The 25,846-nt window shown below is 40.7% G+C and overlaps 1 protein-coding gene across 10 annotated transcripts in view; it reads left to right on the top strand.

Moving 5' to 3' along the window:
* Positions 1–25,846, top strand: part of CADPS2 (calcium dependent secretion activator 2) — a 564,312-nt gene that overhangs the window by 193,980 nt on the left and 344,486 nt on the right. For all 10 annotated transcript variants that reach the window (XM_030826808.1, XM_030826805.1, XM_030826801.1 and 7 more), the window contains exon 3: positions 20,751–21,083. In XM_030826808.1, the coding sequence (XP_030682668.1) occupies positions 20,751–21,083 (333 nt within the window). The remainder of the gene's footprint in view (positions 1–20,750; positions 21,084–25,846) is intronic.

Below are 25,846 nucleotides of genomic sequence, written 5' to 3'. Positions count from 1 at the left end.
TTTATACAAGTGGCTTGGTAAATCTTCACTTTCAGTCTCATAAGTACAAGGTTAAGGAGTATTTGCTATTGGCTTAGGGAAATTTAAGCATTTAGTTGGAAAATACCTAGGAAGAAAGACTCAAAGATCTGCTATTAGCTGATATTAGAAGAAAAAAGCTTTAGAACAACTTCATAATATTGATAAGATCATGGTAATATCATGTGTATGTATTTTTTTCCAAAAAAAAAAGTTTATATACTTTTCAAATCCCATTTGTGTTCATTCGGATCTAGACTCGTCTCAGTTCTTACAACAGGATGTAAGAAGGCATAGACAGTTCAAGGCTTTATATTTGGTCTAAGGGTTTTATTTTTATTTTTATTTTTTTTTAGATTTATTTATTATTATTATTTTTTTTTTGAGATGGTCTCACTCTGTTGCCCAGGCTGGAGTGCAGTGGCATGATCCTGGCCCACTGCAACCTCCACCTCTCGGACTCAAGTGATTCTCGTGCCTCAGCTTCCTGAGTAGCTGGGATTACAGGCGTGCACCACCACACCTGGCTAATTTTTGTATTTTTAATAGAGATGGGCTTTTGCCATGTTGGCCAGGCTGGCCTCGAACTCCTGACCTCAGGTGATCCACCCACCTTGGTCTCCCAAAGTGCTGGGATTGCAGGTATGAACCACCATGCCTGGCCTGGTCTAAGGGCTTTAGGTTTGATATGAGGGGTTTAGATTAATCATAAGGGATTTAGAATAGTTGGAAGGATCTTTTGAAAGCAAGTGTCTCCTAGTTTATAGGTAAGGGTCTAGAGGATTTTCTTACCAAAATTTATTCTTTAGATAAAACAGATTATTTGCTATCAGTTTTAGGTTGTGATTCTTCACATTTGATAGGTAAAGGAATGGGATTGGTTAAACCAGTGTTTTTCAAATCTTTGGAATTCATGGATCAGTAAATAAAAACAGAGGTCAGATATTGCACTTTTTTGTGTGCCAAGAAAGGTAATTAACCATTACAACAGCAATAAAACTGCCTTTGCAAAGATTATGACAGAGAAATCTAACATAGCTGACTCTGTCTTGCTTCTAGCCTCATAGGCTGGCTGTCTTTGTTCATTCCTGTATATAGGCTAAGCTAACCATGGAAAGGATTTAGTTTATAGTTTAACTTGGAAGCAAAGATGATAATAGTCCCTCTCTAAAACTAAACCCCTTCTTTCTCAGGGACTAGAAACCATCTTTGTAAAACTGATGAAAGGCCACAAGATTAGGATTGTGAGAGGGGTCTGAGTTCTGCTATTGGGGGAAATTCAGCCCTTGATATTTCAACGTGGGTCCTTTTCTATTTTCCCTAAGTGTCAGCTGGTCTGAGAAATAAAGGGAAAGAGTACAAAAGAGAGAAATTTTAAAGCTGGGTGTCCAGGGGAGACATAATATGTCGGCAGGTTCCATGATGCCCCCTGAGTCGTAAAACCAGCAAGTTTTTATCAGCAATTTTCAGAGGGGAGGGAGTGTACGAGTAGGGTGTGGGTCACAGAGATCACATGCTTTAAGGGCAACAAAAGATCACAAGGCAGAAGGTCAGGGCAAGATCACAAGGTCAGGGCAAAGCTAGAATCACTGATGAACTTCCTTGTCCTGCTGTGCACACATTGTCATTGATAAACATCTTAACAGGATTCAAGAGCAGAGAACCGGTCTGACTAGAATTCGCCAGGCTGGAATTTCCTAATCCTAGCAAACCTGGGGGTGCTGCAGGAGTCTAGGGCATGTTTCATCCCTATCTACATCTGCATAAGGCAGACACTTCCAGGGTGGCCATTTTAGAGGCCCCCCGACCGGGAATGCATTCTTTTCTCAGGGCTGTTAATTATTAATATTCCTTACTGGGGAAAGAATTCAGCGATATTTATCTTACCCGTTTTCAGTAATAAGAGAAATATGGCTCTGTCCTGCCTGGTCCACAGGCAGCCAGACTTTAAGGTTATCTCCCTTGTTCCCTGAAAATCGCTGTTACCCTGTTCTTAAGGTGCCCATATTTCACATTGTTCAAACACATGCTTTATGAACAATTTGTGCAGTTAACACAATCATTACAGGGTCCTGGGCAACATACATCCTCAGCTGATGAAGATGACGGGATTAAGAGATTAAAGTAAAGACAGGCATAGGAAATTGTAAGAGTGTTGATTGGGGAAGTGATAAATGTCCATGAAGTCTTCACAATTTATGTTCTTCTGCCATGGTTTCAGTTGGTCCCTCCATTCGGGGTCCCTGACTTCCTGCAACATTCTGCTAAAATGTAGGCCTAGTTTCTGTAATCCCTTACTGTTCAGTAGTCCTATGGCCAGAGGTCACAAGATTTGTGACTTCCCCCAATTGCTCCTATAGATAACATCACTATGTAGAACCTAAGATTGGCCTTTTGAGGTATCTTTCACATTTTGCATTTTTGACCACCAACTAAATCCACCCAGACCCACAATAGTGGTGCAACTCATCCTGTGGCCCCTACTCAGAGGCTAAGTGCAGGAGGACCGTTTCCCACACCCCTGTGATTTCACCTCTAAGCAGTCAACATTCCCCATTCCCTAAACCCTTGCCCACCAAATTATCCTTACAAAAAACCTAAACTCCAAGCCTTTGAGAGATTAATTTGAGTAATAACTCCATCTTCTGTGTGGCCAGCCTTGCATTAATAAAATTCCTTCTCTATTGTTATAGCACAGTCTCAGTGAGTTGGTTTTGTCTGTGCAGCTGTGTGGGAAGAATCCATTGGATAAATACAGCAACAAAACCGCACATTTACTATGAATAACATTGTATTACAAAAAGTGACTTCTTGCACCTACAGTTTCAACTATTAGAATATTAAATAAAGTTAGCTTTATTAAAATGCACTTTGAAGTCCTCGTATTTTCTTTCTTCACTTTGAATTCATGAAAACTTCATCCCACACTGGTCAACACACCAGCCTTTGGATTCAATAACTTTCCAAAGTCCGTTAATACAAGGACCTAATGATTTCCTTTAAAATTTGAGTATCTAATGATACTAAACACTACAGAGATTTCAAAGGTGCAGTTTGCAGTCTTAACAAGAGAGAGATACAATGATGTGGTATAAGACAGGACAGCAGTGTTTTATACCTACACAGAGCATGGGAAAGTATTAAGATGGCTTAGAATAGAGAAATACCATCAAGCTGTGGAATTCTTGACAAAGAGGTGAACAGGAGCATTCTCCTGCCTAATCCTTACCAATCCATTTACCTGTTGGCCCTTCCAGCTCAGTCGAATGAGCCACACATTGATAAATTGCTGAACTTGATTGCATGGTGGTGAAGAAGGGAGCTCTAGAGTGAGACTGGGCTTAAATCTTGACTCTTCCACCCTCTGGCTGTGTGATCTTGGCCATGTCTCTTTACTTCTGTATGCTTTTTGGGTTTTTGTTGTTGTTGTTGTTTACCTTTAAGATAAATACTAGCACCTTCTTTATGCAGTTGTGAGGGTTAATATACATGAAGTCCCTAAAATAAATTTTAGCTATTTTCAAAATATAGTTTTTATCATGTGACTCTCTGCCTTAAATATTGATGGCATTCCATGCTCCTGGGATAAAAACCAGAGCACTTTCCAGGCCTGACAAAGCCCACCCGTCCTCCTCAGGCTCCTCCTGTTCCACCGTACTCTCAGGCCCTTCACTGCAGCCCAGGGAGCTGCCTTAAGGCCCCCTTAGATAGGCTGTGTTCCCTCCACCCACTGTCTCCTGGCCTCTTGGCTCCTTTTGTTTTGCAAATTCTTTGTCTTCAGATCTCTACTCACCTCCTCAGGGAAGCCACCATGACCTCCTCAGCTAGATTCAAACTTTGTTACGAACTTATGGCACCAGAAATTCTCACTAGTATTTATCAAGCCACAGGCATATCAGTTTGTATAACCATTTGTTTGCCCCACTGTAAGCTCTAGGAAGGAAGCAAACCCTTGCTTATGACACCTGATCACATTGCCTGGCATTTTGGTTTGTCTTGGTAAACATTTATTGAACAAATGGATAAGCTATGGGGGTTGGAATGTACGCAGAGTGTGGAGGGCTACACAAGTGTGTCCTTTTACTGGAACAGAAAATATGTTCTTGAAAGAAATGGAAGAGAAGGCTGGAAGGTAGGTTGAGGGAGACTTGGATGGATAAAGAGCCTGGCACAAAACAGTGCCAACAAAGAATCCATTGACTGGCTTTGGGCATACAAAGTGACCTGGAAAAAAAAATACTGTCACCAAGCACTTACAGTGAGTTCGGAATCTTGTCCCATGGAAGTGATGGTTTGGTTCACAGTCTGGAGAAGTTTCTCTGTGATAATCTGGATGTGCCTCTGAGTTGGCCCCATGTCCTTCCTGTACAGCACATCCAGGATGTGGCTGAGCAGCTGACAGCAGGCCTCCAGGTCCTCCTGTCTCTCCAGATGGTACTTGAGCTGATCAGTCATCATGGGAAGCAGGATCTCTCTGTTGTCATGCTGTGTGAAGTGGATATTTAACTGGGGCTAACAGCATCCTTCTCCAACTGCTGCTTGAACATAAGCTTATTGTATTACAATGTAGTGAGCAGTCGAGATACAGCCTGGTATATAAAATGTCCTCATTTTTCAAATGAATGTCAAAATTGAAGGGTAAGGAAACCAACTTTAAAGACAAACATTTGGCTTTTGTTTTCTCATTACTTGTAACAAAAGACATGTATTTTCTGCTAAGTCTTCATTCTTCTGGCAGTTTCTCTGTAGTGTTTAAATTTAAGGTGCCATTAATAAAATTTCCCGACTGACCCTAACAAGTAATTGAGATACTCCCCCTTAGTTATTTTATTGTCTACTCTAATGTATTGTAGGTGTTTCTCGTAAAAAGAGTAATTAGACAGGAACCTATTCATTTTTTAAAGAATATTTTAATAATTTAGACAGTCCATCAAGTTTTGAATCATGGTGGCTTTTCCCAGGGTTTACTGCTCTCCTCCCCACTCCCTTAAGTTTGTTTCCTTTGGCAAAAGATGCACAAGTAGGTCTTTATTTATTTATTTATTTTTGAGGTTCAAGAGGTTATAATTCCTTTTCTTTTTTTCTTTTTTGTTTTTTTTTTACTTTGGATTCTGGGATGCATGTACAGAATGTGCAGGTCTGTTGCATGGGTGTGCATGTGCCATGTTGGTTTGCTGTACCTATCGACCCATCGTCTAAATGTTAAGCCCTGTATGCATTGGGTGTTTGTCCTAATGTCCTCCCTCCCTTTACCCTCTGACCCCCCAACAGGCCCTGGTGTATGTTGTTCCCCTCCCTGCCCTCCCTGCATGCATGTGTTCTCGTTGTTTAGTTCCCACTTATGAGTGAGAACTTGTGGTGTTTGGTTTTCTGGTCCTGTGTTGGTTTGCTGGGAATGATGGCTTCCAGCTTCATCCACATCCCTGCAGAGGACATGAACTCATTCTTTTTTTGTGGCTGCATGGTATTCCATGGTGTATATATGCCACATTTTCTTTATTCAGACATGTGCACACGTATGCTTATTGCAGCACTATTTATAATAGCAAAGACTTGGAACCAACCCGAATACCCATCAATGATAGACTGGATAAGTTTTTAAAAATTTAGTACACATTATCATTTAACTCACCTTGGTGGATGACCTTTCCAAAAAATAACTTGAAATGAAAGGAGAGAACGTCATTTTAGAGTTTTCACTTGAAATCAGAGGAGGCACACTGGTCTTTTCTGGTACGTGACCATTGTTCTTTCTGCACATCCTAGGGTGTTAACAGGGAGCCAAAGTGTGTCTTCTTGGATAGCCGAAGTGTGTCTTCAGAATGGAGCACTGGGCTCCTTTGCGTTTCTGTGTCTGCTGTCACCACAGAGGCCTCCGTTTTGTGTGACTCACAGACAGGTCCCACAGATGGACAAATGCTGCCTTAGTGTGTTTCTATCCAATAAAACAGTTCATGTCTTAGAGTTTCAGCACATGTGAGGTTCAGATTTTCCTTTTTAAAGTGTATCTCTTTTAAGTTTGGATTACAACATGTATGAATCAGGAAGTAAAATGTTTCCATGTAAAAAAAAATGCTGGTATTTACATACTGGAAAACCAAAAATTATTTGATTTCTAGTGAGACTAAACTTCACCACAGTTACAAAGCTTCATAAATTGATAACATCCGAAAAATAGTTTTAAAAACTATATCGCTGTTTCTCCAAGGACAGCATAGGTTATGGAAATTATGAGACATTATTTTATTTGGCGTTATTAAGGAGAAAAAGGCATGTCTTATAAGTGGGACTCTTGTACTTTTCTCAGCGTTTTGCTGAACACATGCTGGCAGCCTTCCTGGAACCATCTGATAGCCACAATGATTTGGCAAGCAGATAATGTTGTTCTCGTCATTATAAAATCCTTTTAAATCAAAGAAGTAATGCATGGTTCAAATCAACAGCAATGTGTGAACAATAAGGGCTTCTGTGGAAAAGTATGTTTGAAGCCTTGTTTGGACAGCTGAGCAGACTTACTTTTGGCAGATATCGTTTCTTGTTATAGTAATCACATTTCACTTTGTTATCAGTTCACCATGACTTTGTTAAGATATTCAATGACTTCTTTGGTATATAAGCTGAGTAGATTAATGGGAAGAGTGGCAGTTGGTGGTGCTCAGATGGAAGGCCGTATGTAAGTTAAAATTTACTGAAATGTGGACAAATGTGACATACATAGTAAGAGGTGACAATGTGCTACCAGCCCTGGCTCGCTCTCAGCGCCTCCTCGGCCTCAGTGTCCACTCTGGCCATGCTCAAGGAGCCCTTCAGCCTGCCACTGCACTGTGGGAGCCCCTCTCTGGGCTGGCTGAGGCCGGAGCTGGCTCCCTCTGCTTGCAGGGAGGTGTGGAGGGAGAGGCATGGGTGGGGACCGGGGCTATGCACAGTGGTGAGTTCTGGGTGGGCGTGGGCTCCACAGGCCCTGCACTTGGAGCGGCAGGCTGGCACCGCCAGCCCCAGGCCGTATGGGGCTTAGCACCTGTGCCAGCAGTTGCAGAGGGTGCACCAGATCTCCCAGCACTGCCAGCCCACCCGCACCAGGCTTGAATTCTCGCTGGGCCTCAGCCGCCTCCCCGCGGGGCAAGGCTCGGGACCTGCAGCCCTCCATGCCCGAGCCCCCACCCACCCCCGTGGGCTCCTGCGCAGCCTGAGCCTTCCCCAGGGGTGCCTCCCCCTGCTCTGCGGTGCCCAGTCCCATCGACAGCTGAAGGTTTGAGGAGTGCGGGCACATGGTAGGGGACTGGCGGGCAGCCCGCGGCCTTGGCGGAGGATCCACTAGGGAAGCCAGCTGGGCTCCTGAGTCGGGTGGGGACTTGGAGAACTTTTATGTCTAGCTGGAGGATTGTATATGCACCAATCAGCACTCTGTGTCTAGCTCAGGGTTTGTGGATGCACCAATCAGCACTCTTTATCTAGCTAATCTGATGGTGACTTGGAAAACATTTGTGTCTAGCTGAAGGATTGTAAATGCACCAATCAGCACTTTGTGTCTAGCTCAAGGTTTGTAAATGCAGCAATCAGCATTCTGTGTCTAGCTAATCTGGTGGGGACTTGAAGAACTTTTGTGTCTAGCTAAAGAATTGTCAGTGCACCAATCAGCACTCTGTATCTAGCTCAGGGTTTGTGGATACACCAATCAGCACCCTGTATTTAGCTAATCTAGTGGGGACTTGGAGAACTTTTATGTCTAGCTAGAGGATTGTAAATGCACCCATCAACACTCTGTGTCTAGCTCAGGGCTTGTAAACGCACCAATCAGCACTGTGTCAAAACAGACCAATCAGCTCTCTGTAAAATGGACCAATCAGCAGGATTTGGGTGGGGCCACATAAAGGAATAAAAGCAGGCTGCCCCAGCCAGCAGTGCCAAGCTGCCCCCGTCCCCTTGCAGGCTGTGGGAGTTTTGTTCCTTTGCTCTTCACAATAAGTGTTGCTGCTGCTCACTCTTTGGGTCCATGCTGCCTTTAAGAGCTGTTAACAGTCACTGTGAAGGTCTGCAGCTTCACTCCTGAAGCCAGCAACACCACAAACTCACTGGAAGGAACGAACAGTTCCAGATGCGTCACTTTTAAGAGCTGTAGGTCTGCAGCTTCACTCCTGAAGTCAGCGAGACCACGAACCCACCAGAAAGAAGAAATTCCGGACACATCTGAACATCTGAAATAACAAACTCTGGACACACCATCTTTAAGAACTCACCGTGTAACACTCACCGTGAGGGTCCACGGCTTCATTATTGAAGTCAGGGAGACCAAGAACCCACCAATTCCAGACACAATAGTATGTCATAGTTTTCTGATGTGAGGTTCGTAACCACCAGAGTGATAAGTTGTGTGCCCAGTGGCATTTTCACAAGAAAGTCACTGGTCAATAATTCCACAGGTGTTGGCCAGGAACCAGCAGGACATCTGGCTGCCAAACATGCACCCAGGCTGGGGTGGAGGAATGGGAGGGAAAGGGAGTAAAGGAGTAGCGTTTTTAGAGTCCAAAGGCCCAGTATTCGATCTCTATTCTCCCAGTAGCTGTGTGACCTCGAGCCAGTTATCTCCTCAGCTTAAACCACTTAACCTTTAAAAGAGAATGATAAGATCCAAAATTGACACCCTAACACCACAATTAAAAGAACTAGAAAAGCAAGAGCAAACACATTCAAAAGCTAGCAGAAGGCTAGAAATAACTAAAATCAGAGCAGAACTGAAGGAAATAGAGATACAAAAAACCCTTCAAAAAATTAATGAATCTAGGAGCTGGTTTTCTGAAAAGATCAACAAAATTGATAGACCGCTAGCAAGACTAATAAGAAAAGAGAGAAGAATCAAATAGATGCAATAAAAAATGAAAAAGGGGATATCACCACCGATCCCACAGAAATACAATCTACCATCAGAGAATACTACAAACACCTCTATGCAAATAAACTAGAAAATCTAGAAGAAATGGATAAATTCCTCGACACATAAACCCTCCCAAGACTAAACCAGGAAGAAGTTGAATCTCTGAATAGACCAATAACAGGTTCTGAAATTGTGGCAATAATCAATAGCTTACCAACCAAAAAGAGTCCAGGCCTGATGGATTCACAGCCGAATTCTACCAGAGGCAGAAGGAGGAACTGGTACCATTCCTTCTGAAACTATTCCAATCGATAGAAAAAGAGGGAATCCTCCCTAACACATTTTAGGAAGCCAGCATCGTCCTTATACCAAAGCCTGGCAGAGACATAACCAAAAAAGAGAATTTCAGACCAATATCCTTGATGAACATTGATGTAAAAATCCTCAATAAAATACTGGCAAACCAAATCCAGCAGCACATCAAAAAGCTTATCCACCATGATCAAGTGGGCTTCATCCCTGGGATGCAAGGCTGGTTCAACATATGCAAATCAATAAATGTAATCCAGCATATAAACAGAACCAAAGACAACAACCACATGATTATCTCAGTAGATGCAGAAAAGGCCATTGACAAAATTCAACAACCATTCATGCTAAAACCTCTCAATAAATTAGGTATTGATGGGACGTATCTCAAAATAATAAAAGCTATCTATGACAAACCCACAGCCAATATCATACTGAATGGGCAAAAACTGGAAGCTTTCCCTTTGAAAACTGGCACAAGACAGGGATGTCCTCTCTCACCACTCCTATTCAACATAGTGTTGGAAGTTCTGGCCAGAGCAATCAGGCAGGAGAAGGAAATAAAGGGTATTCAATTAGGAAAAGAGGAAGTCAAATTGTCCCTGTTTGCAGATGACATGATTGTATATCTAGAAAACCCCATCGTCTCAGCCCAAAATCTCCTTAAGCTGATTAGCAACTTCAGCAAAGTCTCAGGATATGAAATCAATGTACAAAAATCACAAGCCTTCTTGTACACCAATCAAAAAAAGAGAGCCAAATCATGAGTGAACTCCCATTCACAATTGCTTCAAAGAGAATAAAATACCTAGGAAGCCAACTTACAAGGGTTGTGAAGGACCTCTTCAAGGAGAACTACAAACCACTGCTCAATGAAATAAAAGAGGATACAAACAAATGGAAGAACATTCCATGCTCATGGGTTGGAAGAATCAATATCGTGAAAATGGCCATACTGCCCAAGGTAATTTATAGATTCAATGCCATCCCCATCAAGCTACCAATGACTTTCTTCACAGAATTGGAAAAAAACTACTTTAAAGTTCATATGGAACCAAAAAAGAGCCTGCATCGCCAAGTCAATCCTAAGCCAAAAGAACAAAGCTGGAGGCATCACGCTACCTGACTTCAAACTATACTACAAGGCTACAGTAACCAAAACAGCATGGTACTGGTACCACAAGAGAGACGTAGATCAATGGAACAGAACAGAGCCCTCAGAAATAATGCCACATATCTACAACTATCTGATCTTTGACAAACCTGACAAAAACAAGCAATGGGGAAAGGATTCCCTATTTAATAAATGGTGCTGGGAAAACTGGCTAGCCATATGGAGAAAGCTGAAACTGGATCCCTTCCTTACACCTTAGACAAAAATTAATTCAAGATGGATTAAAGACTTAAATGTTAGACCTAAAACCATTAAAATCCTACAAGAAAACCTAGGCAATACCATTCAGGACATAGGCGTGGGCAAGGACTTCATGTCTAAAACACCAAAAGCAATGGCAACAAAAGCCAAAATTGACAAATGGGATCTAATTAAACTAAAGAGCTTCTGCACAGCAAAAGAAACTACCATCAGAGTGAACAGGCAACCTACAGAATGGGAGAAAATTTTTGCAACCTACTCATCTGACAAAGGGCTAATATCCAGAATCTACAATGAACTCAAACAAATTTACAAGAAAAAAACAACCCCATCAAAAAGTGGGCAAAGGACATAAACAGACACTTCTCAAAAGAAGACATTTATGCAGCCAAAAAACACATGAAAAAATGCTCATCATCACTGGCCATCAGAGAAGTGCAAATTAAAACCACAATGAGATACCATCTCACACCAGTTAGAATGGCCATCATTAAAAAGTCAGGAAACAACAGGTGCTGGAGAGGATGTGGAGAAATAGGAACACTTTTACACTGTTGCTGGGACTGCAAACTAGTTCAACCATTGTGGAAGTCAGTGTGGCAATTCCTCAGGGATCTAGAACTAGAAATACCATTTGACCCAGCCATCCCATTACTGGGTATATACCCAAAGGACTATAAATCATGCTGCTATAAAGACACATGCACACGTATGTTTATTGCAGCACTATTCACAATGGCAAACAGTTGGAACCAACCCAAATGTCCAACAACGATAGACTGGATTAAGAAAATGTGGCATATATACACCATGGAATACTATGCAGCCATAAAAATGATGAGTTCATGTCCTTTGTAGGGACATGGATGAAACTGGAAAACATCATTCTCAGCAAACTATCGTAAGGACAAAAAACCAAACACCGCCTGTTCTCACTCATAGGTGGGAATTGAACAATGAGAACTCATGGACACAGGAAGGGGAACATCACACTCCGGGAACTGTTGTGAGGTGGGGGGAGGGGGGAGGGACAGCATTAGGAGATATACCTAATGCTAAATGACGAGTTAATGGGTGCAGCAAAACAACATGGCACATGGATACATATGTAACAAACCTGCACATTGTGCACATGTACCCTAAAACCTAAAGTATAATAATAAAAAATAAAAAATAGAAAAAAATAGAATGATATTGAGGGTACTGGGTGATTGTGAGGATTAAAGGAGGTAATACAGGAAGAGCTGTAGGGAGACAGGATATCTGCTCCTCGGTGAGTTTGTCAATGTACGGAATTCCACGACAGCTTCGACACCAGCGTAGTGCCCTGCTGGTACTCCAGGCAGAATTTCACTGAGGATCCTGGGTCCCGCAGCAGAAAGTTGGAGGGTGACCACCAATTCCTGGAGACGAGCTCTGGAAAGAGTTTCCACATGTAGCCACACTTTACCTGCTTTTAATTTGGTAACTGTTTTTATGAAAGGATACAGGATTCAGGTATTTTATATTTAGTGAGACTAAACCTATCACTGTTAGTTTCATAACTGATAAGCCTGAAAGATTGTCTTAAACTCTATTATTATTTCTCTAAGAACACAGATTATAGGAAGTATTAGGTAATATATTTATTAGACAGTATAATTTATTTTACTCAGAAAACTAATCTCTCTCCTTTGGGACATTATTCATCATGCTTCCTTCCCTCTGATATCCTTTCCTCCCCTTTTCATATGGACAAGGTCCATGTTTTATCCTCCTTTCCTATATGAGCATATAATAGGAATCAGTAAACCTTACTGGTCCGTTAATTATTTAAATTATGCAAGTGTATGGATGGGTTCCACAGCTTTAAAGTCTGCCCTAGTTTTGCTCACACCTCTGCCTTCCTACTCACTACTCCTCTGCTAAATACTCTCCAAAATAATCTTTCAATATGTCAGTTCCTTACTTCCTTAGTGTTTTCCATTGCCTCCTGTATCAAATTACATCTCTGTACCTGTCCTTTTTTGCTTATCCAGGGGTTATTTCTTATTGTGCTGTGAGCCCTGCTCTCCAGGCAGTTGATCAGCTGCTTCTCACAAGACTAGGCTCATTCTTTCCCTCTTTCCTCTGCAACATTATTATTGGTAGTAGTAGTGGTATTTTTTTTAAAGCGATAGGCTTACTCTGTCACCCAGGCTGGAGTGCATGGTTCACTGCAGCCTCAAACTCCTAGGCTTGGCCTCCCGAAGTGCTAGGATTTCAGGCATGAGCCATCACAGTCCAGCCCTTCCTCTGTGACATTGTTCATTGTGATTTCTTCCTCTGCAGTGTTGTTCCCTCTTCCTGATTCATTAATGATTTAAATTATACATGTGCATGGATTGGGGGATTAAATCATTGGTTAAACCATCTGAACCACTCATTCACTCATCAAGTGGATATTTTCTGGGTGCTTGCTAACTATGTACCTGTCATAATGCTAGGTACTACGGATAGAATGGTGAATGAAACAGTCTTTGACTTCATGGAACTTACTGTCCAGTGAGGAATAGAGATGGGAATTAAATGTTCTACTTAAATATTACAGTAACAGCATGATCAGTATTTTAAAGAAAAAAGAAAAGGTCCTGTAACAGCATATGATACAGGATCTGGCCAAGCCTGGGTAACTGGGGAAGAAATTCCTGAGTAGGGATCAATTGAGTGGAGATCTGAATGGTGACTAAGATAATTAGGGGATGGTGAGGTAGAAAATGGGAGGTTTTTAAAAGGCCTGTGGGATTGGAGCACAGAGATCCAGCAAGGAAGAATAACTTGTGATGAAGCCAGAGAGGAAATTTGGGACCTTTTTTTTTTTGAAACAAGGTTTCACTGCTGGAGTGTAATAGCTCACTGCAGCTTAGAACTCGTGGGCTCATGGCTGGGCACCATGGCTCACACCTGTAATCCCAGCACTTTGGGAGGCTGAGGCAGGTGGATCACTTGAGGTCAGGAGTTCAAGACCAGCCTAATCAACATGGTGAAACCTTGTCTGTACTAAAAATACAAAAAAATATTATCCGGGCATGGTGGCATGTGCCTGTAGCCCCAGCTACTCCAGAGGCTGAGGCGAGAGAATCGCTTCAGCCCGGGAGGCAGAGGTTGCAGTGAGCTGAGATGGTACCACTGGACTCCAGCCTGGGTGACAGAGTGAGACTCCATCTCAAAAAAAAGAAAAAAGAACTCCTGGGCTTAAGTGATAGACCTGCCTCAGCCTCCCAAGTGGCTGGGACTACAGGCATGTGCCACCACGCCTGGCTAATTTTTAAATTTTATTGTAGAGACAGGGTTTTGCTCAGGCTGGTCTCCAACTCCTGAGCTCAAGTGATCCTCCCACTTTAGCCTCCCAAAGTGCCAGGATACAGGCATGAGCCACTGTGCCCAGCCTTGTTTGAGACGTTTTTGAAGTGGGACCTCAGAGGCCATGGTGACGATTTTGGTGGAAGACCAATGAAAAATTTTAAGCTGGAGAAGGATTTAAATGATCAGTGTTTAAAATATACATGTATGCCAATTGACAATAAGTTTGGAAAAAATGGTAGTAGGAATAGGGTAGCTGCTAGAAAAACCTCTGAGGCAGAGAGACCAGTTGCAAGGCTGTTTGCTCTCATCCCTTGAGCCCCAGGAAGAGGGAGGGAGAACCGTTGTGGGAGATGGAGAGGTGAAGAAGGGCTTGAGAGGAATTGAGGGGATAGAATCAGCAGGGTTCAGGGACAAGTTGTATGTTGGGGAATATAACATGGAGGATGTGAGGAGTCAGGAATGATTTCCAGGCCTCTCGAGAATGGAAACTGGGATCTGTCACTCACTGAGATAGGCAAGCAGGAGGCAGAACAAATATTGGAAAAGTCATGAACTCTGAGACTTATTTAGAGTGCCAGTGGGACACCTAAGGAGAGATGTGAGATAATATTGGAGATCTAAATATGGAGCTTAGGTGAGATTAAAGGTTGATGGATCAGGCTTCGTGATGGCCTTCAGAGTATGTGTGATGTGGAAGGCCCCACACCTAATCAGCAGGCTGAGGACGGGGGAAATGTGGCCACCTTATGATTGTGGGTCTTTCATTGTCCTCTACACGTAGGGCCAAGAGAATGGGTCTTCATTCCTGCTTTCAGATCGTTATTCTTCCTCCCTTGTGTGAAAGCCCATTTCCTTCTGGAGCTCATGCCTTTCAATACATTACTTCCTAGACTTCCAGTTACTGGATATTTATCCATCCCCTGGTTCTTTTCCCACAGTCATCAGTATCATAGGATACCTGTGAGCTAGATGCCTGTATAATCCTCCTGTTTATCTCTGGAGATTTCAGTGTGTGGGGGTAGTAATTACTTTTTCTCAACAGATATATATACGTGTATATATACGTATATATACGCGTATATATAGATATATGTATATATATCTATATACATATATTTTTTTTTCTTTAGACTGGATCTCACTCTGTCACCCAGTTTGGAGTGGTGTGATCATGGCTTACTACAACCTCCAGCTTTTGGGATTGAGTGATCTTCCCACCTCAGTCTACTGTGTAGCTAGGACCACAGGCTTGTGCCATTACACCCGGCTAATTTTTTGTATTTTTGGTAGAGCAGGGTTTCACCATGTTGCCCAGGCTGGTCTTGAACTTGTGAGCTCAAGCCATCTGCTTACCTTGGCCTCCCAAAGAGCTGGGATTACAGGTGTGAGCTACTGCACCTGGCCAACAAATTTTTATTAAGCTCTCTCTACAGGACAGGCTCTGTGTTAGGTACTGGATTCATTAGCAAACAAAACAAAGTTGCTGCTGAGGTGCTTACCTTCTATTTTGGTGGGCGGACGGACAATAAATGCATGTCAGATGATGTTATATGCAGAAACAAAAAACAGAGCAAGATGAAAGAGTAAGGTAAATGAGTAAGGTGGCGGGGGGAAGACAGGGCTTCCTCTCAGGAGACGAGAGCTTCTGCTCTTCACCACTCCAGTAAATCTTGTCTGTCAAAAGTGACCTGGTGATGATAAAAACCAGCAAATTTCTCTTCATTTGACCTGATTTCTCTAATGGCACTTGATAATTCTGTTTCTCTCTCTCTGTCTCTCTCTCATGGTGAGATGGACAAAGGGAGGTTTTTAAAAGTCCTGTGGGACTGTCTCTCTCTCTCTTATCTTAACTGAGACTGTCTCTGGCTTTCTTATCCTAAAACCATCTCCTCTCTTGACTGCTAGTAAATCCGTATATTTTTCTTCTACTCTGACACCACCAACCTGCCGTGGATCCGGTTCTTTTGCCAAATTTTAAAATGTAGGCATTTCAGAAGATTTTGTCTTGACTCTTTCGGGGTTTTTTTTTTAACCATACTTTGTCTCCAAAGCTGACCTGTACCAAAACTAAACTGGTTTTCCATGACTCTCCCAACATTCACCACCATGTACAGATGCACACACATGGGCTTCCACCTGTATTCTTTATTTTTGGTTACTGGAATCTAGATACCCCAGTAAAAAAAATGGAATTTTCCAATTTTCCCTGTCTTATATTTCCACATTTTGTAATTTGCCAAGACACATTCATTCTATTTCCCAAATCCTCCTTAACTCCACCTTTCTCTCTAGTCTAGTCCTAGCCCTTATTGTTTTCCACCAGGTCTGTTGTGTTCGTGTGATAACTGATGTCCCAGTGCCTGCTCTGGTCACTTGTTGTCTACCGTTGGTGCTGCCACCAATTACCTAACGCATGCTTCTCACCATTTTAGCACCTTGGCTACCCAGCTACCCTTGGCCTCTGCATCACTAGGTAGAGCCCAGAGTCCTCCCTTCCCCCACGTGGCCCCCACTCTTACGGTGAATGTCCCTGCTAGTATGAAAGTCCTTGCATTTCCCTCAAAAGGCCTTGCTGTGTTACTCTTCTGTGCTTTATTGTCGTTGTTCTTTTATTTTCTTTTCCTTGAAGTATCCTTTTTTTCTCTCTTTCCGTCTCACACAACTCATGGGTTGTTCAAAACATGGCTCCCTTGTCTCTGCCCTGTGCTTCTCTCCTCTTCTACTCTGGCCCCTCAACAGAGTTAATAACTTCTTTTCTTTTGCCGTTTCTCCCTCTATGTGGGTTTCCATTGCTGCCGTCACCCTATTATATTTTCATGTGTATCCTGTCTCTCTCAGGTGCTGTGACTGTTTGAGGGCAAGGTCTTTGGCTCATTTCTCATTGTGCCCCGAACACTTAGCAGAATCCCTGAAATGTCGTTAACACTTACTAAATGTTGATTACATTATATCTAATTGGATTGAGTATGGCTTCAGGTATGGTTTTGTAGGGGAAATGAATTCAAAAATGATAAGTTTCTTGATGTCCTTGTTTCAAAAATGTGGTTTAGTTACTTGGTGGAATCTAGCTCTGACTCTGTTAAGCAGAAGAACTTGGAAAATATAAAATGCCTGCCAAATTAGCGTATTAGAAATTAAGCAATTAAGGGGTTTTCTGATGTCCCTCCTAAGATATTCATACTTCACTTTATATCTTGCTGGTCAAACTATACACACATTACTAAATTTCTCGAAGTTGATTGTTTTGACTTCAAATATTTTCCTATAGGGACAATGTTGCAGCTCTTCAGTATTTTTGTATCAGAGTGCACTATGAAGACAGAAAACACACAATAATTGAACAGGGAATGCTTAATATAAACAATAACAAATTGGTTACTGTGGGTAAAGAAAACTCTAAAGAATATAGGAGTAGTAGAAATAGGGAGTAGAGTACCCAAAGAGGCACCCCCTCCCGCAGGGCTGGGATCTAGACCTCACTGGAGAAGGCGTGTCTTACTGCATGGCAGAGTAGTTCACTGAAGTGTTGCAGGGAGACTTGCAGGGGATTGGCCTTCTGGGGTTCTAGGGGGAAGCTGTCCACAGTGGGGTGCCACACTGCAGAACTCACTGGGAATCTGCCAGTGGGGATGGTACATTGGGAGACCATTCTCAGGGGTCTGGAGAAAAGCTGCCCACGGGTTGCTGCCACATGCCTTCAGGTAAGAAGAGAACCAGGAAGAAGGGCCCTTTTTCTTCCAGTGTACGTCCTCCGGCAGCCTCTACCGATGTTGCTTAAAATTTTGTTAGCTGGCTGGGCGCCGTGGCTCACACCTGTAATCCCAGCACTTTGGGAGGCTGAGGCGGGCAGATCATGAGGTCAGGAGTTTGAGACCAGCCTGACCAACATGGTGAAACCCTGTCTCTACTAAAAATACAAAAAGTAGCTGGCTATGGTGGCACGCGCCAGTAATCCCAGTTACTCAGGAGGCTGAGGCAGGAGAATCACCTGAACCTGGGAGGCGGAGTTTGCAGTGAACCGACATGGTGCCATTGTACTCCAGCCTGGGTGACAGAGCAAGACACCATCTCAAAAAAAAAAAAAAAAAAAATTGTGTTAGCTGACACAGGCAGGGCAGTGGAAAGGTGGAAATGGAGCTGAAAAGCAACAGATGGACAGCTGGCAGAGTCCATCCCTTTAACTACTGAGCTTCCCTGAGTTCCACCCTAAGATACAACTATCACAGAAATTAGGATACAAATAGATCAAAATCGTGTGTATATAATGTAATATATAAGATCATATATATAAATACTTTTAATATTTGTGAATATAATTCTAAATTGCATATAAATACTTATGCAGGTTATAAATATACAATTTATTTATCTTAAATGTCACTGCTCAATGAGAGTGATTAGATGAAGTTGAGAAGGGAGGTGGAGACACATCTGAGTTCTGAAGTAGTTCTTGTCATTCTTAGACAAAACATATTGTTAAACATCTCAATTTCATTATCTTTGATATAGAAATATTTAAAGCACTATTCATATACCTGTCACTTAAGAATTAATTTGTGTTGCCTTAAAAACATAAAAAAAAAGACAGGGAGACTTTCCAGTAGTAAGTAATTGAGCCAGACCTGGTAAAGAGAGAGGAAGAATTTTGGGAATGTGTTACACACACAGAGGATCCCTGACTCATGACAGTTCTGCTTATGATTTTTCAACTTTACAATGGTACAAAAGTGATAAAACTCAGCAGAAACCACATTTTGACTGCCTATATAGCCATTCTGCTTTTCATACTCAGTATAATATTTGACAAATTACATCAACACTTTATCATAAAGTAAGCTTTGCATTAGATGATTTTGCCCAACTGTAGGCTAATGTAAGTGTTTTGAGCATGTTTCAGGTAAGTTAGGTGTATTAAATGAATTTTTGACATGATATTTTTAACTTATGACAGGCTTATTAGGACGTAACCTCATTGTAGTTTGAGGAGCATCTTATTTGCCAGTGCAGAATTTACTACCAGTGGTTCAGTATGTAAGTCTGTCAACCAAAATATTTGAGCTCCAGGAATCTTCTTGCCATTGAGCAAAGATAGGAAACAAGAAAAACAGTTTGTTTGAGTGACCTTAAGAGGGAGAACTAAAGTGGTGGGAAAAGGCTTGGGGTCAGGTGGTTGAGCATGCCAGCCAGTTGTTCAAGTGAGTCCACTTTGACTGTATCAAGCAGGTGTGCTGCTTGCCCACATGCAGACAGGCATGGAAGTGTGGTGCAAGTAGTATGATCATAACTTGGGAGTACTTCACTATAATGAGTCAGTTCTTAGGGTAAAACTTGAGGCCAGGTATGGTGGTTCATGCCTGTAATCCTAGCACTTTGGGAGGCCAAGGCAGGAGGATTGCTTGAGCCTAGGAGTTTGAGATCAGCCTGAGCCACATAAGTGAGACCCCATATCTACAAAAAAAAATACAAAAACTAGCCCAGGCATGATGGTGTGTGTTTGCAGGTCCCAGCTACCTGGGAGACTGAGGTGGGAGGATTGCTTGAGCCTGGGATGTCAAGGCTACAGTGAGCTGTGACTGTGTCACTGGGCTCCAGCTTCCGCCACAGAATGAGACCCTGTTTAAAAAAAAAAAGAAAAAAAAAAGTTGACATGAATTTTTGTTCTGTAAGCTCAATAACAGCGTATAATTTATGGAGGTTCTATTAAATTGTCCTGCAGGCTTTTCTGGGAGAGTCTTTTGACATTATAGAAAGAATAAAGCAATAATAAAAGCAGTCTTATATGTCTTATAGAGGATTCTTAGGAATATTGACAGAATAATAGATGTTTAATGAATCTTAACTGATACTTAGATACATAACTTAGCAGAATACAGAGATTTAAGGCCAAATCTGGTGTCTCTTCCCAAATATGACCTTATTACTGTACTTATTTTTACCCAACCCTTGTTACCTGTCTCATGAACATCTTACTCTGTGGTTGTCTCTATTGTTGTTTTTATTTTTTTTTTCCAGTAGTAATGGACAATTAGAAGTCCTTTAGAGGTGTTGCTTTTCAAACCTCCGTTCTTTCTAGTAATGATAAGTGTGTGAGAAGTTGCGGAGGTGGTAAAATCAGGGATGGGGACGGGTATATTCTAGCCCCCAGCTGTTGGGCAATTTTGAGTAAAAATTACATATGATGAATATTGACTTGAATACTAGACTTACCCTACTATTGGTCTTCAAGTCCACACTCAAATGATAGATGATTCTTTCCCTGCTGAAAAACCAGCTAGAACTCCAGACACAGGTATAGATGTTGGGTTCATATCTCCAGTTATTTTCCTTATCATCTTTTTTTTTTTTTTTTTTTTTTTTTTTGCTTATAAATAATGGTCATGTATTTCTTACAGTTCTGGAGGCTTGGGAAGTCCAAAATCAGGGTGTTAGCCCATTTGGTGTCTGTGAGGACCTGGTTCCTGATTCACAGACAGCTGTCCTTTCACTCTGAACACATGTGGTGGAAGGCATGAGAGAGTTCTGGGGTCTGTGTATAAGCGTACGAATCACATTCATAAGGACGTCACTGTAAAGGATTTCATTGTAGAGGTGGGAGACATACAGGTCAAAGTAAACCATCTTACAGGTGTTTTTTGCTGTATACTGTGTCTCTTAAACATTTTAACATTTTAGAGAGATTTGGGGCCAACATTATGACATTAGTTACCATGTATTATAAAACATTTTGAATCATTGTGGAATATTTGGCTGAAATATTTGTAGAAACTCTGGCTGGATTGCTGAAAGCAAGTGGTGTTAGCATCTACACCTAATCGTAATTGGGTTTTGTTTTTTTGTTTGTTTGTTTTTCAGGTTTTTCTAAAGAGTGACCGAGTGGCCAGAATGGTTCAGAGTGGAGGGTGTTCTGCTAATGACTTCAGAGAAGTATTTAAGAAAAACATAGAAAAACGTGTGCGGAGTTTGCCAGAAATAGATGGCTTGAGCAAAGAGACGGTATTGAGCTCATGGATAGCCAAATATGATGCCATTTACAGAGGTGAAGAGGACTTGTGCAAACAGCCAAATAGAATGGCCCTAAGTGCAGTGTCTGAACTTATTCTGAGCAAGGAACAACTCTATGAAATGTTTCAGCAGATTCTGGGTATTAAAAAACTAGAACACCAGCTCCTTTATAATGCATGTCAGGTAAGTGGTCTCTGATATTTTCCATTCCCCTGTCTGACTCATGGAATGAACATGAAGTATTTACAAGCCTATGAAGATGTGCTTTACTTGCTATAATCACTTTACTTGGAAAGTAGAGCAAAATTGAATTTTAATGAATCACATAGTGATATTTGAGAGAAGTTTTGAAAGAAGTATTTGGTAGAAGGAGAAGAATATCAGTACTTCTTATCCAGTAAATAATCATCCCCATGTGCCCTATTGTAGGACATTAGATTCGTGCCTATTAGGTATAAATGGGCCATGCCCTGTAGAGTAAAATGAAAATCATCTCCTATCTGAAGAAGCTTGGCAAATTATAATAAATAGGTATTTATCACTGCAAAATAATATTTTATAAAGATATGATGTTGATCTTCTGAGTTGTATGGAAGTAATGAAATTTCATATTTTTTTATTTAACTCACCCAGATTGAAATAAATTGAGGATGATTGTTGAACTATGTAATTTAAAGAGATGACAGAATCAATATTATATTTTCTCTTCAGTTGTTATTCTAGTTATACATACAAAAATGGGTTAAAGGCCAGGCATGGTGGCTCACGCCTGTAACCCAATGCTTTGGGAGGCTGAGGCGGGTGGATCATGAGGTCAGGAGATCAAGACCATCCTGGGCAACATGGTGAATCCTGGTTTCTACTAAAAATAGAAAAATTAGCCAGGCGTGGTGGCGCAAGCCTGTAGTCCCATCTACTCAGGAGGCTGAGGCAGGAGAATTGCTTGAACCTGGGAGGCGGAGGTTGTAGTGAGCTGAGATGGTGCCACTGCACTCCAGCCTGGTGACAAAGCGAGACTCGTCTTAAAAAAAGAAAAACAAAGCGGGGGAGGAGGTATAAAATCGTGTTTCACATTTTTCATTTTTTAGACCCAATGATTTGTCTAATAATGTAGTCCTTCTATATTTGCATTTTGTTTGTTTATATTGGGCGTATAAATTATTTAACTATGCCTAAATATACAACTTACATTGATAAAATTCTGACACTTAAAAATTTTTGTGTTACCCTAAGAGTTACACTTCTATAATGTACATGTTTGTTTTTAATCTTTTTGCAAATCTTCTCTTAATTTTTGTGTTATGTCCGTATTGGTTACTTTGCATTGGTAATTTGTGGATCATTTCAAATCAACAAATTAATAGAGTTAATAGTAAATCACTGTGGCACTTTAACCCTGTGAACAATTTGTGTACTCACTGTAATTGATTTCATTGTTTTATTAAACCAGGTAGTTATTTGGTAATAGTGGAAGATGACTATAAAACCACAATCTTCTATTTGAAAGATAACTTCAACTGGAACTTTGTATTTTTAGTGAAACAGTAGCTCACTTGTGCAAATAAATGTTGATGAACATAATTTAGTGGGAAAATTCAGATTCAGACATTCAGTAGATATTTGTTGAGCTTTGTTCAAGTCCAAAACCTCTGTAGGTATTAGGGAATCCAAGTTGAGCAAAAGAACATATTTTTTCCTCTATAGTGGCTAAAGTCTCTATAAGATAAGACTTGATAAGTCCAAGAAAAGTCATTTATTTGCAGCTTGCCCAGCTTTTTATTCTGAGGATGGGAGTGATGATTTCCAAGCTCTTTATATGCCTCAGTTAAAGCTATCATTCCTTTCAGTTCTGAGATTTGAAAGAAAAGCTTATGGATTATTTTTGATTGATTTTAAAACACAAAGATATTATAAGACCTCTAAATGAGTTATTACATGTGGATTAGAATATACTAGATGTTACAAAGTTATAAAATATATTTCCATGTTCCTATGAGTTTATGTTATTAACTTAAAATATGTTTAAGTTGTCTGCCTACTAGAGAATCAGCTGGACTATGGGCACCCTGGTTTTAGTCTTCTGTGATTTGAAACCTACTTGCAATTCAGATCTCCAACTATAACAGTGGCTTTGTCCTTGCTCAGAGTTGGCCTGAACAACAATAAAAAATAGCAGATTTGTTTATTTGTCCTTTCAGTTCTATCAGTATTTGTCTCATATATTTTGATACTCTACTAGGTACATATATTTGTATTAGGATTGTTATGTTTTATTGTAGAATTGACTCCTTTATCATGATGTAGTATTCCTTTTTATCCCTGATTGTCTTCCTTTTTCTGAAGTCTACATTGTCTTAAGCTAATATAGCCACTCCAGCTTTCTTTTATTAAGGTTGACATGGTGTCTCTTTCTCCATCTGTGTACTTTTAACCTAAGTCTTTATTTTTAAAGTGGATGTTTTGTAGACAATGTACAATTGGGTCTTGAAGTTTTTCTTTTTTTTCAAGATGAAGTCTTGCTCTGTTGTCCAGGCTGGAGGGCGGTGGTGTGATCTCAGCTTACTGCAACCTCCACCTCCCGGGTTCAAGTGATTCTCCTGCCTCAGCCTCCCGAGTAGCTGGGATTACAGGCACACACCACCATTCCTGGCTAATTTTTGTATTTTTAGTAGAGATGGGGTTTCACCATGTTGGCCGGGATGATCTCCATCTCCTGACCTCATGATCTGCCCGCCTTGGCCTCCCAAAATGCTGGGATTACAGGCGTGAGCCACCGTGCTTGGCCGAAGTTTTCTTTTTTTTTTAAATCCAGACTGATCATCTTGGTCTTTTAATGGGTATGTTTAGGCCATTCATATTTAAGGTGATTACTAATATAGTTTGATTAAATTTTAAAATCTTTGTAGCTTTTATCACTTCCATGCATTGTTCTTTGCCCTCCCCTACTTTTTATGCCTTCTCTAATTTTGATTGAACACTTTATATGAATTCCATTTTTTATCTTTTGGTATACTGTTTGTACATTTTTTTAAAGAAAAAAAAATGTTGGTGATTCTCCTAGAGTTTAAAATACACATTTTTAAATAATCTAAGCCTACCCTCAGATAACACTATACTATAAGGCTTCATGTGTACTGCAGCTGTTCCATAATAGAGTATACCCAATTCCTTCCTCTCATCCGTTGTGACATTGCTGTCATTCACTTCATTTATAATATGCTATAACCCCCAATGTATTCTTTCTATTATTGCTTTGAACAGTTATCTTTTAGCTCAATTAAAAATAAGAGAAACTGAAGATTATATATATTTTACCTTCATTTATTTCTCCTCTGATGCTCTTTCATTTCTTTATGTAGATTCAGATTTCTTACTGATATTATTTTCCTTTTCTCTGAAGAACTTCTTTTAACATGCCTTGTAGGCCAAGACTAGTGGTGATGCAGTCTCTCAGTTTTTGTTTGAGAAAGTCCTTGTTTCTTCTTTGCATTTAAAGTATAATTTCACTGGATATATAATTATCTGTTAGTTTTTTTTTTCTCTTTCAGCACTCTGAAAATTTCACCACACTGTCTTTTGGTTTGCATGATTTCTGATGAGAAGTTTAATGTAGTTCTTATCCTTTAGTCTTTAGAGGTAAGGTGTTATTTTCCCTCTTATGGCTTCCTTCAAGAGTTTTTCATTCTTTCATCTTTCTGCAACTCGAATATGCTATGTCTAGGGGTGTATGTGTGTGTGTGTGTGTGTGTGTATTTCTTTTGCTTGGTGTTTTTCTGAGCTTCCTGTATCTGTGGGTCAGTGTCTATTATTAATTTTGGAAAGTTTGCTGCTGTTATTACTTCAAATGTTCCTTCTGTCCTATCCCCTCTTTGTTCTTTTTCTGCTATTCTAGATATGTTTATGTCACCCATGTTTCTGTTACCCCTGTTATCCCACAGTCCTGGGATGTCCGTTCTGTTTGTTCAACTGTTTTTATATTTCAGTTTGGGAAGTTTTTATTGACATGTCTTCAAGCTCACTGATTCTTTGCTCAGCAATGTCAAGTCCACTAATGACCCTATCGAAGGCATTCTTCATTTCTTTCCTGGTGTTTTTTTTTATTTCTAGCATTTCCTTTTGATTTTTTGGTAGTTTCCATCTCCTGCTTTTATTATGCATTGTTCTTGCATGTTTTTAACTTTTTACATTAGGGCCCTTAGCCTATTAATAATAGTAATTTAAATTCCTTGTTTGATAATTCTAACATCTGTCTCATATCTGAATCTAGTTCAGATGCTTGCTTTATCTCTCCAGACTGCGTTTCTTTTGGCTTTTTGCTTTTGACATGCTTCATAATTTTTTGTTGTAAGCCATATATATTAGATATTGAGAACTGAGGTAACTAAGGCTTTCATATGAATATTTATGTTAATCTGAGTAGGAATTGAGCTGTGCTTAATGTTTAATGTTTCTTGTAGCCATAAGTATGAGAAACTTCTTTCTTTTTACATATTATTAATCTCTTTTTTTTATTATTATGCTTTAAGTTCTGGGGTACATGTGCACAATGTGCAGGTTTGTTACATATGTATACATGTGCCATGTTGGTGTGCTGCACCCACTAACTCGTCATTTACATTAGGTATATCTCCTAATGCTATCCCCTCCCCACTCCCCCAACCCCACAACAGGCCCCGGTGTGTGATGTTCCCCTTCCTGGGTCCAAGTGTTCTCATTGTTCAATTCCCACCTATGAGTGAGAACATGCGGTGTTTGGTTTTCTGTCCTTGCAATAGTTTGCTGAGAATGATGTTTTCCAGCTTCATCCATGTCCCTACAAAGGACATGAACTCATCCTTTTTTATGGCTGCATAGTATTTCATGGTGTATATGTGCCACATTTTCTTAATCCAGTCTATCATTGATGGATATCTGGGTTGGTTCCAAGTCTTTGCTACTGTGAATAG

The sequence above is a fragment of the Nomascus leucogenys genome, chromosome 13 (genome assembly GCF_006542625.1).
Source record: "Nomascus leucogenys isolate Asia chromosome 13, Asia_NLE_v1, whole genome shotgun sequence".
NCBI classification, from domain to species: domain Eukaryota; kingdom Metazoa; phylum Chordata; class Mammalia; order Primates; family Hylobatidae; genus Nomascus; species Nomascus leucogenys.
Note: the sequence above shows the minus strand (reverse complement) of the source record. Positions and strands in the feature narration are given on the sequence as shown.